At 42.9% G+C, this 12,741-nt stretch overlaps 1 protein-coding gene across 7 annotated transcripts in view; it reads left to right on the top strand.

Moving 5' to 3' along the window:
* TPX2 (TPX2 microtubule nucleation factor) overlaps nt 1-4,770 on the top strand; it is a 55,778-nt gene extending 51,008 nt beyond the window's left edge. For 6 of the 7 annotated variants that reach the window (XM_078057060.1, XM_078057062.1, XM_078057061.1 and 3 more), the window contains 3 exons: nt 1,211-1,322; nt 1,997-2,184; nt 3,942-4,770. In XM_078057060.1, coding sequence (XP_077913186.1) covers nt 1,211-1,322; nt 1,997-2,184; nt 3,942-4,052 — 411 coding nt within the window. In that variant the 3' untranslated portion in view covers nt 4,053-4,770. The remainder of the gene's footprint in view (nt 1-1,210; nt 1,323-1,996; nt 2,185-3,941) is intronic. The other variant, XM_036121825.2, reaches the window with a different exon arrangement.
* Nucleotides 4,771-12,741: the final 7,971 nt, after the last annotated feature.

The raw sequence follows: 12,741 nt of genomic DNA, 5'->3' as shown, positions 1-12,741 counted from the left end.
ATCACATCATTTCATCCAAAAACAGCAAGTAAAGATATATATGTATCTTTATATCTTCAGTATGTATCTTTAAAAATATAAGTATTAAAAAAAACCCATAATACTATCACACATAAAAAGATTAATAGTAATCCCTTAATAGTGACAAATAGTGTTCTTATATCCCCAAATCTCATTATTTATTTATTTATTTATTTATTTATTTATTTTTAAAGATTTTATTTATTTGACACAGAGAGAGAGAGCACAAGCAGGGGGAGTGGCAGGCAGAGGGGGAGGGAGAAGCAGGCTCCCCGCTGATCAAGGAGCCCAATGCAGGGCTCGATCCCAGGACCCTGGGATCATGACCTGAGCCGAAGGCAGTTGCTTAACGACTGAGCCACCCAGGTGCCCCTCATAATTTTTTTAGACAGTCGAATTGTTCAAATCAGGATCCAAATAAGGCCCACATACTGCATTTGTTTGATCAATCTCTAAATCCCTTTTTCTCTGTAGGCTCCTCTAGTTACATATTACTTGTGGAATAAACTGGCTTGTTTGTCCTATAAATTTTCCACAATCCCAATTTTGGTCATTGTATTCCCATGGTGTTATTTAATATATTCCTGTACCTTCTGTATTTCCTATAAATGAGTAGTTAAATCTAGAGGCTTGATTAAATTCTGGTTAGATTTGGGGCACCTGAGTGGCTCAGTTGGTTAAGCATTTGCCTTTGGCTCAGGTCTTGATCTCAGGGTCCTGGCATTGAGCCCCGCATCGGGCTCGCTGCTCAGTGGGGAGTCTGCTCCCTCTCCTTCTGCCTCTCCCCTACTCCCCTCCCCATCCCACTCATGCTCTCTCTCTCTCTCTCTCAAATAAATAAGTAAAATCTTAAAAAAAAAATTCTGGCTAGATTCTTTTGGGGGTTGGAAGAGAGAATACTTTATAGATTATCCCATCCAAGGGTATATAATGTCCACACGTTTATTTTTGTGATGTTCAGTTAGGCCTTAAAAGTACCTTAAAGATATTCTCTACTTCTTAGTGGATTCAGAAGTTGTTATGTTAGTCTGATCTACTTAGTGTAAAGGGGGTTTTAACTGGGGTTTAGATGAAGTCATCTCCTGCCTTTATTGATGAAGCCATTTAGAAACATTAATTCTTGAGCCACTGAGGCAGCAGTTATGGAGGGTTGTGCTGTTGCTTATCTAACAGGCTTTCTTTCTAATAGCTGGAGGAAGAACTGAAGCAGCAGAGAGAAGCAGCTTGTTTCAAGGCTCGTCCAAACACAGTCATCTCCCAGGAGCCCTTTGTTCCCAAGAAAGAGAAGAAATCCGTTGCTGGTAGTATTATATGTACTCTTGGGGGATCAGGGCAGAATTGTCAGACTTCCCAGGGGGGATGCTGGGACTCAGTTATGTCAGTATTAGCTGTGTCAACCAGAAGCATTTTCCTTTAGAGGATCTAGTTGTTCTCTTCTTATACCGGGTTTTTTGTCTTTGTTGAACTGCACACCTGTGTTGAGTTTGCAGCATATGTTGGGGCCAGATTCACAGAACAAGAGCCTGGGCAAAAGTCACTGACATTTCAACAGCAGTTATGGGCTTTACTTTACAAAGAGTAGTAAGTGAGGGAGGAAGAGCCAGGACTTCTTTCTGGAGTTCACCATGAAGCAAGCCTTAGGTATAAAACGTTTGATTCCTTAAGCTCTGGGTAAGTGTCAGAAAATTGGATTCTCCTCCTACATCTGTCTCAGAATCACTATGTAGTTTTGAGCAAGCTATTTCATCTGTGTGGGTCTTGATTTTCTCCTGATTAGATGGTTTCCAGGAGCCCTTCCAACTGTTAAAATTCTAGGACTTTTTGTATGTGTTATGCTCCACCTTTCTGCTAGCAGGGCTTCCCTAGAGTTTAGCCTTTCTGTTGCCATGCATGTCTGGGCCACTTGCTGCATCCAGGGGGCTAGGTTTATTAGGTCCTGCTTATGCACCAATATTCTCTCTGTTTCTGTACTCAGAGGGCCTCTCTGGTTCTCTAGTTCAGGAACCTTTTCAGCTGGCCACCGAGAAGAGAGCCAAGGAGCGGCAGGAGCTGGAGAAGAGAATGGCTGAGGTAGAAGCTCAGAAAGTCCAGCAGTTGGAGGAGGCCAGGCACCAGGAGGAAGAGCAACAGAGGGAGGAGCTGGCCAGGCTACGGAAAGAACTGGTAACTGGGCAGCATGAGCACTCATTAACCCACAGTTGTCTTTATTTTGTTTTATCTCTACCTTGCCTTGTTCCAGAAAGGATCTAAGTTGGCCTACCAGGACATATCAAAGATGAATGAAGGTGGAAAATCACACAAACCAAGAATAGTGACGAAGTTGTGATGTGAACAGTGTTAAAGATGTGCACATTGTGATCCGTGCGTCTGCTAAGTTTGAGCCATAATTTTAGCTCTTTTTAGGAACCAACCTGTTGGTTACAAAACTAACAGTGTTCATGAGATACAAACAAGCTAGTTGTTAAAAAAAAAAAACAAAAAAACATTTAGTCTTGATACTGAATTCAGATAGAATTTCTTCCAGGGGTCTTCATAAGGAGGGTATCATGTGGTATAACATGCACAGTGATGCATTGCTAGGAATTGTTTATTTATCTAACTTATTTTTATTATTTTCTTTAGACTTAAGAAAACCAATGTGGTTTTACAATTAGACAAGAGTACATAGGTAGGGAAGGACATGGGAATTATGTGGCAACTGTATTTTCGTTTTCCTCTTAATAATTGACTCAAATTCCTTGGGGTTATAGCACATATTGGTCCATGTGACCCTCAGTGCTCACACTAGCATAATGATTTAGATATTAAGTTATCCAGAAAGAAAGCTTAATTCACATTAAGGACTTTTTCACTCAGAGGGCAGCAAGCTGCATTAATGAGCAAAGAGACAGTTTCAGATGGAACTTCATGTGATTGATAAAAGGATGGTTATATAAATACATAAGTTTTTGCAGTTTTGTCTAAAAAGTCTAGGCCAGCTGCTGATACAGGTGTTGGCAGTAATGACTGTGGCCTCAGGAAGGCTCTAGGGGCAAACTATTAAAGGGACTAGCTTCTTGGCAAAATCCAAGCTGCCGTTTGCTGATTGGATGAAAAAATGATACAGTCCCCACTCTAGATATGCTCACAAAACCAGCCTTTTTTCCAGCCTGAAGTTCTTTGATTTTTCTTCAACACTTGGTACTGCCTCTTGTGTTTGTCCCCATCATAGAGGTGTTACTTAGAGTGATTCTCAGTATAGGCTGATGTCAGCATCCTAAAGCACAGTTCAGTCAATGCCACTTAGCTCTCGACTAACCTGACTTAATTCAGGATTGTTTTAGACTACCCAGAAGGAAGGACGGCCTTCTCCCAGAAATTCTTCCTGGTTATCATTTTTGTTTGTTTGTCCATGGTTTTGGTGAATATTAAGACTCGATAAGCTTAAGATTGTACTCTGGGAGATTTTTTTTTTTTTTAACATATAGTATGTTACTAGTTTCATAGGTAGAGTTCAGTGATTCATCTGTCTTATATAACACCCAGTGCTCATTACATCACGTGCCCTCCTTAATGTCCATCACCCAGTTATCCCAGCCCCCCACCCCCGACTCTGACAGATTCTTAACATGTATCTCTTTTCTGCTGCAGTTGTGTACAACCCTGTTAAACCTAGTAATAAACAATCAAGCTGGAGTTAGGCTTGATGTTCTTTAGTGCAAGCTGAGGGACCCCCAAGACCTGAATAGAAACCTACGTGGGCTCCAAAGCTCACATGCTTTTCCATTATGCTGTGTTGTGTGTCCCCCCCCCCTTTGGATAGTGACTTGGATCTCTAAGACTATACAAACATTTTCTCAAGAAGAAAAAAAATAAAAACAACTATACACAGAGTTCTCTAACATCCTGATCAGTGGTAACTATCTTTCCTTATTCTGTAGGTGCACAAGGCAAATCCAATACGCAAGTACCAGGGTGTGGAAGTAAAGTCAAGTGACCAGCCTCTGACTGTGCCTGTTTCTCCCAAGTTCTCCACTCGATTCCACTGCTAACCTCAGCCAGTGAGCTTCAGGCACCACCTGGGAACAGGAGCTGCTCTTTTCATCAAACCAGAAGCCTTCTTTCTTTGTTACCAGGGCATGGAGAGAACCCATTTCTCTAGACTTTTACCTGCCCATGCCCAACAGAGCGTACCTGACAAGTATGGACTCCGATTTTGTTGAGAATTGTTTTCCTACATTATTGAGGCTAATAATGAGACTCAACTGATGCATGTCTCGCTGACTCCATGTAGTTATTTCCTTTGAACCATCAGTCGACCTTTAATATGAGTCTTAACTCTGACTAGAGTTTAAAGTCTCTGTATCAGCACAGTATACTTTCTATTGCTTCTTTACCCCCTCCCCTTTTTTTTCCTATTTTAATCAGAAAATAAAGATAGTTAAATACTAAGATAGGATTTAAGTCATGGCTTACCTGAGGAACAGTCAGTATATTAGATTCTTTCCTCATCTCTGCACAAAATGAATTTAGAGTTAAGGAGCCTGTCTCTACAAGGGTGGAAGCCTCATTAACTGCACAACCACGAGGAAGACGGTGGACCGACAGGGAGCCTCATAGCAGCCATCGGCAAGCTTTGGGGCAGAGCTGCTGTTAAGGCACATTCTTCCCTTGTCAATGCTGATAATAACAGGGAATGCTGTGCAGTACACATTTTAAGTCCTCTGATAGACTGGAGTGGAATAAATACGTTTGTCTTCCCCTCCCTGATTTTGTTACTTCATGTTTTTAACTCTGTCAAGCCCCTTTGGAGGTCACATCATATTGGAGAAATGGGTACTTTGAGAAGAGGAGGGTCCAGGAACTTTTTAAAGCACAGGCTCTGTCCTTAGAGGAAAGTGCTTTATAATGTTTTTCTGTCCTTCCATATTTTGTTAACTCCCTTCCAGGAACCACTCTGGAAGGGAATGTGTTATGCCTTCACACAGACCTGTGCCTTCTTTGCTAAATGTGCTTTCTCTCATCTGGTAAACTTCCTTATAAGACTAAAGTAAAATCTTTTTCATAAATCCTTCCTTGACCACCTGACCTCTGCAGGCAAGGATGATCACTTCCTTCTGTGTGCCTCCTAAATATTTCTTGTATATGTCTCTAGTAGAATAGTTATACTGCTGAATTACTTGTATTTGTTCACCAACTGGTAGAGACCCAGATACCTAAAATTTTCTTAGTCCTTGAAAATAAAAATTATCTTAGTCATCTCTCTATTTTTTGTAGCTGGCACAGAATTTGCTAGATCCATGTTAAATAGTGTATTTTCTTTTAGACTTGGCATTATTTACGAACTCTACTCTTTATTAGTCCTCTACTCCTGCGCTAAAGGATATAAAAGCATCCATATTCTGCCCAGGCCAGTCCTAGGCACCACAGAAGATAGTAAACCTATTTTATATTCCTTTTATTTATTCATTCAATGAGCATTATGACAGGCTGCTGTAGATTCAGTGACGGATGACAAAACAAGACATGATCTGCAGATCCCTGAGCCTCTTGAAGACCCACTGACTGATGCAAGATACAGTTCCTTTATTCATTTCCTAGAAGTCTAGTATACAGGTCCATACCTACCTTATGTAATTCATTTAACAACTGTTTACTTGGTGCTAAGTGTATATACCTTGGGACCACTTAGTCTCTGGGAATACAGCAATGAACAGAAAGAGAAGAACTTGCCTTCATGGAGCTTACCTTTTAGGAGGGAAGACAGACCATAAACAAGTAACTGTCCTCTCTTCTGTCATGTGGTAAATGTTTCTCTGACTGCTGTGTGGAGAATAGACTGGAATGGGATGGAAGGCATGTAGGTGAGAGCTAATAGGAGCTTGGGCTGGGGTAGCAGCAGTGGAGGTGGTGAGAAATGGCTGGGTTCTGAATGTATCTTGAAGTTGTAACTGGCAGGAGTTGCTGACATATTGGACGTGGTGTGCGAGAAAGAGGGTTGAGATGGGTACACAGGTATCCGTACTGTGAGAAATCCAGTTCTACCTCAGTGCTATCTCTTTTGGATTCCTGGAGGGTTTTCATTATTTCTGGTTACCTCTTGCTTGGGTTTTTCTCCTATTCATCTCTTGAGCCCCTCTGTGTCTGTCCTCTGTAGCTTTACCCCCTCTCGTATCAGCAGTTTTCTGACAGTTCACTGTCATTCGTGTATTGCCATCTGGTATCAGGTGTTTTACATATGTTGCCCATTTTTTGGTTTTGGTCGTTTCAGGTAGGAGAATAAATCCAGCCCTCAAAATGAGGGTCCTGGAAAGAGTATTAGTGAGAATTATGGACCTAGTGGATCCTTCTGGATTACCCTCTCCAGACAGGCCCATTTTGGGGTGGTAATGTGTGACAGTCTTGGAGAGGCAACAGAATGGGATTACATTACTTCAGAACAAAGAGCTTAAAATTGAGATACATCTATTGCCTCCTGCTTCCTAGAATTCCTTAGTTTCCCAGCAGTTGGCTGTCTCTCCTCAGCTCAGTCTGTTTAGTACTGAATTCTCTTATGGGACCTCCTCACATGACCCTCATTTCTAATATAGTCTCCCATTTCCTCTGAAGCTCAAAATTTCCAGTTTTATCTCATGGAGGAAGTCAGGTTCTTTATCCCTTCAGGCATATTCTAGCGGGAGCTTCTCTTTCAACACTCAGAGGTTGCTCTGAAATTTTCCTAAGCAAAGAACCTGTCCTACCTAAAAAGATAGGAATTTACTGAATTTTACTGAGAAATCTGGCTGTCACACTTCGCTTGGCAATTTTGCAAAGCTCCTAGCTCATGCACACATGCAGATGGTTAGAATTCCCACAATTTCTGGGAAGGACTCTTTGTTTTCAGTGTTGTTTTGGCTTGGTCATGGTTTCCCATTGCTAAGAGTCTTGTGCTCATTAACATACTTGTAAGATTACTGTTCTCTTACTATGGTTGGTCGTTTCGTCCTTGTGTGAATGCTTTGTTGCCATCTTGACTGCTATTTATTCCTTGCTGGTTCTTTTCCACAGAGTTTTGTCCCTGGAAAGTGGAGCTTGAGTGGTAGACAGGCCACAGTTGTAGCTGCTCCCGAGTTTGACAGAGATGAGACCTGTGTATAGGGCCTTGTAACACAAGATAAGATGTGACTGAGTAATGTGAGACACTGAAAGTACTGAGGGAGTTCAGAGATTCTTTTTGGAGGTGAGGTTGCAGTTCTTAAAGATGTTTCTTTCCTTTTTTTTAAGTAAAAATTGCCAAAGTAATATAGTATGTCTTTTGGAAACAATTAAAATAATACAGACCATATAGAGTAAACCATTCAAGTGTCCTTATTTCCCTGCTCCCATTTCCCAGGAGTACCCTATTGATAACAGTTGTATATTCTTCCAGACTGTTTTTATGTACACACATAGATTTCTAGAGCATTTTTCTTTTTTTGTAATAATAAGATTATAGCATTCTGCATTTGTTTTTAACTTGTTCTCTGAAATGTTATACATTCACATGGTTCAGAATTCACAAGCTACAAAGGTAAAGTTCTCCACCTTTTCTCCCAACTGTTCAGGGTCCATCCTCAGAGATATTGTTACCAGGTGTGCTCCTTTGCAGAGATAGAGTCACCATAGATGTATTTCTATCTCCTCTCTCGTTTATTTTTATACAAATAGCATCATGCTTTACACTCTGTACCTTGCTCTTTTCATATGTGTTCTGGATTGAATGATGTTGTTCAGGTGCTACCTTGGACATGTCCTGGCTTTCCCCTGACTGAAGGATGAAGCCTCTTATGAGAACCTAGTGACATGGAGGCAGACCTGTAGAGGGGTCTAGATCCTCTGCAGATATCCTAGGCTAGTGACTTGAGGTTCCAAGGACTTGAGGACAGGTCAGCGACACCTGGTCTTTTACCTCCTCCTGGCCTAGCTGAGCCTTGGGGGCTTTTTGGCTTGAGTATCTGGTTAAACCTGTGCATCCCCTTGGATAAATCTTGACATTGCTTCCTTTTCAGTTCCCTTCTGAATCTTATCTGCTGGGAAAGTTCCTCATTGCTGAGAGTAGCAGTTAAAAAAGCTGTTAGCCACGTGGCTGGCTCCTATTTCTGCACAGGCAGGCTGAGTTACAGCGTGGTGATGTGGATCCAGGTAGGAATCAGTCAACATTCTGAGTCCTGAGCTGCCATCTGCCTTGCAGCCTGCTGGGATGCTCAGTTTAGACAACATATAAAGTTTCCTGGATACGGGACAAACCCAGGCCTATGGAAAGAGCAGGAAGGTTAAAGCGTGTGGTACTTTGAGTGGTGACGAAGGCGTAACCAGGGAGCTGACATGTTTGCACCAACGCCAAGAATTCCAGGACAATTTGTTATCCAGCTGAAGCCAGTGTAGTTGCTACAAAAAAGAAGCCTGGGGACAAAACATACTTTTCCCTTGTTTGCTTTGTCTTCTTGCATACCCACTCTATTTCCTAGCGCTGCAGTGAAGGATACTGACATTGAAAATGTCTCATGGTGTTTGTTATTTTCGTTCTTGCAAGAGAATAAGAGACAGGGCTCAGGTCAAAGCAGGGCTCTTATGTGCTGAGGGTATCAGCTTCCTGAAACGGTTTGGCAGATGCTGACATTTCACCCAGAGAAACCATAGTTGGAGGGTAGGGAAAAAAGGCTTAGAAAACTCTGGGTTTTATCGGGAAATATTTCACCAGACTTAACCTTGACCTGAAGGCATCAATTACCCTCTCCCTTTCCGTTAAAATTTTGTTAACCAGAAAGGAATAAAACCTGGCCTGTCAGATGTGCTGAGACCTACATAGTTATGGGAGTAGTATCCCAGAACATCTCAGGCAAGTATGTGAATGTGCTCAGAATTGTAGCCAAGTGCTGTTGCTCAGCTTGTTTTGGCACCAAAGCTATTCCCAGGTTTTCTTTCAGGAGCAAGGGTGGGAGATGTAGTTTTCAGTGGGTCAATATACAAAATAAGAGTCAGTGATCATAAACTGCAATATGAAAAACAGTTTGGGGCAGCATTGTTCAAGCTTGCTTGGTGGTAAGGAGAGTTGCAAAGCCTCTAGCCTGACGCTGACATGCTCTCACTCAGGAGTGCACGCGCACACACACACATACACACACACAGTCAGTGTCCTAGAGATAACCTGCTAAGTGACCAGAAGGTGACTGAATTTGCTCTATGCAAAAATATTGAGTGGGTTTTACAACACCTTTTTTTTTTTTTTCCAGTTTTTAAGGTAGGGTTTATTGTTAATTATATACCATTCGGACAATACCTGGTAATAGGAAGAAAGAGAAAAAAATACATCACCCACCTTGATCACTGGTACTTCTTTGTATAATGTTTTTTTTCTTGTATGAAACTTTAGTCTGTTTCTTTACACTGAAGGATTTTTCTCTACACTGAAGGGTTTTTCTTAGCCATCCACATACTTGCCTGGGATGTTCTGGGGTGTTTCTGGGATATATATGTTCTGGGGTGTTTCTGGGATATATATATGTATATATGTGTGTGTGTGTGTGTGTGTTTCACTTAGCATAGTAGTAATTCAAATGTATTTCCATATTACTGCATACTTTATAAATGCCAATTTTACAGCATACTGTTCCATTGTTTTGAGTTTGCTTCTCCCCATTGAAAATGCTTGTTTTGCAAAGAATTTTTCTAGACTCTATTTATAGGACAGATTTGTTTGTGCCTCTAATGTATCCTGTCTCTAAACGAAATGTTTCAAACCATTTTCAAGCTTTGTAATTAAAATTTTAAAAGAAAATATAAACCCCTCCCAAAAGCATAGTTAATGACATTATCCTGGTATACACATTTGCAAAATGGAAAGCTCCTTTTGGCTGCTGTGATGTCAATGTTACTGGCACTCATGCCTAGAGAAAATGCTTATTGGCCTTTGGCAAAGCCTTTCTGGAGACAACTCTCTCGTTATGTTATTTTAAAGTCTTGGAACTCTGCATTTTCAGACAGACTTACATAGTTAATTGTTGTCTCCAAGCCTTCAGATCAGATTTGAAAAGAGAACACCCTTTGTCTTTCTTAACTCTACCTGGGGCTGTGATGTGTCTTTTGGGAAGAGTAGGGGCAGGGAATCTAATCTCACTTCTGTCATTGACACACTGCGTGACTTGTAACAAGCCACTCCTTTTCTGGACTTCAGTTTCCACATCTTTCAAATGAGGAGATTGAATTGGAAAGATCAGTAAGGCTCTTTCAACTTGAGTATTTTCAGAATTTTTTTTTTTTAAGATTTTTATTTATTTTTTATTTGACAGAGAGAGAGAGAGCACAAGTAGGCAGAGCAGCAGGCAGAGGGAGAGGGAGAAGCAGGCTCTCCGCTGAGCAGGGAGCCTGATGCAGGGCTTGATCCCAGGACCCTGGGATCATGACCTGAGCCGAAGGCAGCTGCTCAACCGACTGAGCCACCTAGGCACCCCTATTTTCAGAATTTTTAACAGGCTGTTTGTTCTAACCACACCAGGCCTTTCATATTTATATTTTTCTGTAGTCACCTGCTCAATCACTGCAAGAGGGCACTTCTAGGGAGCTCTCCTGCCCCTGGATTGCCATTTGAACTTCAATGAGGTATGTTGGAGACCAGTGTGCTGTCTTGTTGAGGACTTTCCAAGGGTTGTTCTGGAAGCGGAAATCTAGCCCAGATCACTCCAGGGTACTAATCCCTGAATAATGTCCTCTGACACACGCACATATTTTCTGATGTTTCTCTTGACCTTGGAACTGGTTAAAGACTGCACAGAATGTTCAGCGAATTCTTACTACCACAAGGAAGTCCCTCCCATCCTTGGCTTTTCCAAGATGTGAGGATATCTAGTAGTGGTTTTTCTGTTGGAAGCAGTTTAAGGACATCACAGTAAAACTGATACCTTGCCTTGTTGCTCTTCTGTTTGTCTTCACTGCAGTTTTTACAGTGTTCATGGTCAAGGGGACTTGGATTGCTTTGGGTTAATTGTCACAGGGTTCAGGAAGAACACAGTATTTAGTGGATTAAGCCCTAGATTAGGAATTAAGAGAGTGGCTTCTGGCTTTCTGACCTTGAGCATGTCATTTGAATTCTCTGGGTTCAATTTCCTCATCCTAGAAGTTAGAACAATGTTTCCAGAAAGGACCTTTTCCCGCTCTTTGGAGGACAGTTTGCTCCCAGCTTTAACATGACCCAAAGGCACTCTGAGCAGCAATGGTGACTATCACATTGGCACTTGTTCCTGTTGGCCAATGTGACTCAGTGTGACCATGCTTGAGTCATATGCTCAGTATTAATTATCAGTGGGTATGTGTCACCAGGGGTTGCCAGAAGCCCCTCCTGTTTACCCAAAGGACAGGACAGGGCCAGCAGCTGCAAGTTAACAACCAGCAAAAGGAGCAGAGAGACCTCTTAGAGACTCCATGGGAGTTTGTGCAGGCAAGACCGGAGAGGGATTTGAGTTGAGCCTGTAGAAATCACCCTTACTGGCTGCAGGTTGATGTCTGCGCTGGAGGCTCACTGATTCTTACTACTCATTAGCCTTTTTCTTTCCCTTGTGGTAATTTGTTACTGCAGCAGTAGGAACAAATCCAAGAAGCCACACAGCACAAGCGCTCAGAGAAGAGTGGGAAGGGGCTGCCAGGACCCATTGCCCTTCACGGCTTTGGTTTTTGTGCAGCTCCTTCTCCTTGAAACATCTGTCGTGACAACTGAGAGTTTCTGCATTTTCCTCACACACAGAACATTCCTATTACTCAGAGGCCTCAGGACAATGGGTAGGAATTACGTTGCAAGCTCAGCAACTGGGGCTGGGGGACTTTTCCTTGGGCCAGCAGTCCTCTGGGGGTGGTCTGTGGACCCGCAGACCCAGCTCATCAGGACTAGAAATGCGAATTCTCCAGCCCCACTGCAGACCTCCTGAGTCAGACACTCTGGATGTGGGGCCCAATGATGGGTGTTTTAACAAGCCCTCCAGGGGACCGATGCATGCCCAAGTGTGAGGACCGCCATGCCAGGAAAGACCTGCTGGTCCTGAGAGACAACAGGTTTCCCAACTCAAAGGTTCTATAGGCCGGGGAGCCAGCAGCCATTCTCTCCCATGACCCTCGGTGCCCAGGCCAAACGAGGGGATCTGGTGGGCAAGAACACTCTTCCCCTCTGGAGCTCCCTGGGGTGTCATCTTTGTGAGATCTGCCCATGTGACACAGGAGAGCTGCTGATTTGTTGAGTAGGTATTTATCCCCCTAGCCAACATCCATTACCAGAATAAAGGAGAGCAGGAGACTTTTCCATGGGGCCTTCCAACAAGTCATATGACAGATGAGGAAACTGAGGCTCCACGCTTAAATTACTGTTCCCAAAGTCACACTGCTAGTAGGTGGCAGAGTGTGGATCCAGGTCTGTCTGCCCTCGGGTGCCCTCTGCACCACACCAGGTGCATCCCTTGAGTAGAGCCAGCTGTAAGGGATGGGCATTCTCAGGGGCTCCTGGCTCTTTTTCGAACTGGGTGATGCTTGATGAGAGACCCCCCTGGGTGAAGAAGAGATTGTTTCTGTCAACCTCCAGGGCCAGCAACTGAGGACTTGGGAGCAAGTGTCTCGTGAAGGTTGCAGTTTGGGCTGGAGCCCTCACTCAGCTCTTGACTTTGCAATGGGAACCTCCAGCGAAGCGTCCCAGAGGCTGGGGGGCAGGTCCTCTCTCTCTTCCCACTTTGCACAGCAGGCATC

The sequence above is a fragment of the Halichoerus grypus genome, chromosome 10, assembly GCF_964656455.1.
Source record: "Halichoerus grypus chromosome 10, mHalGry1.hap1.1, whole genome shotgun sequence".
NCBI classification, from domain to species: Eukaryota; Metazoa; Chordata; class Mammalia; order Carnivora; family Phocidae; genus Halichoerus; species Halichoerus grypus.
Note: the sequence above shows the minus strand (reverse complement) of the source record. Positions and strands in the feature narration are given on the sequence as shown.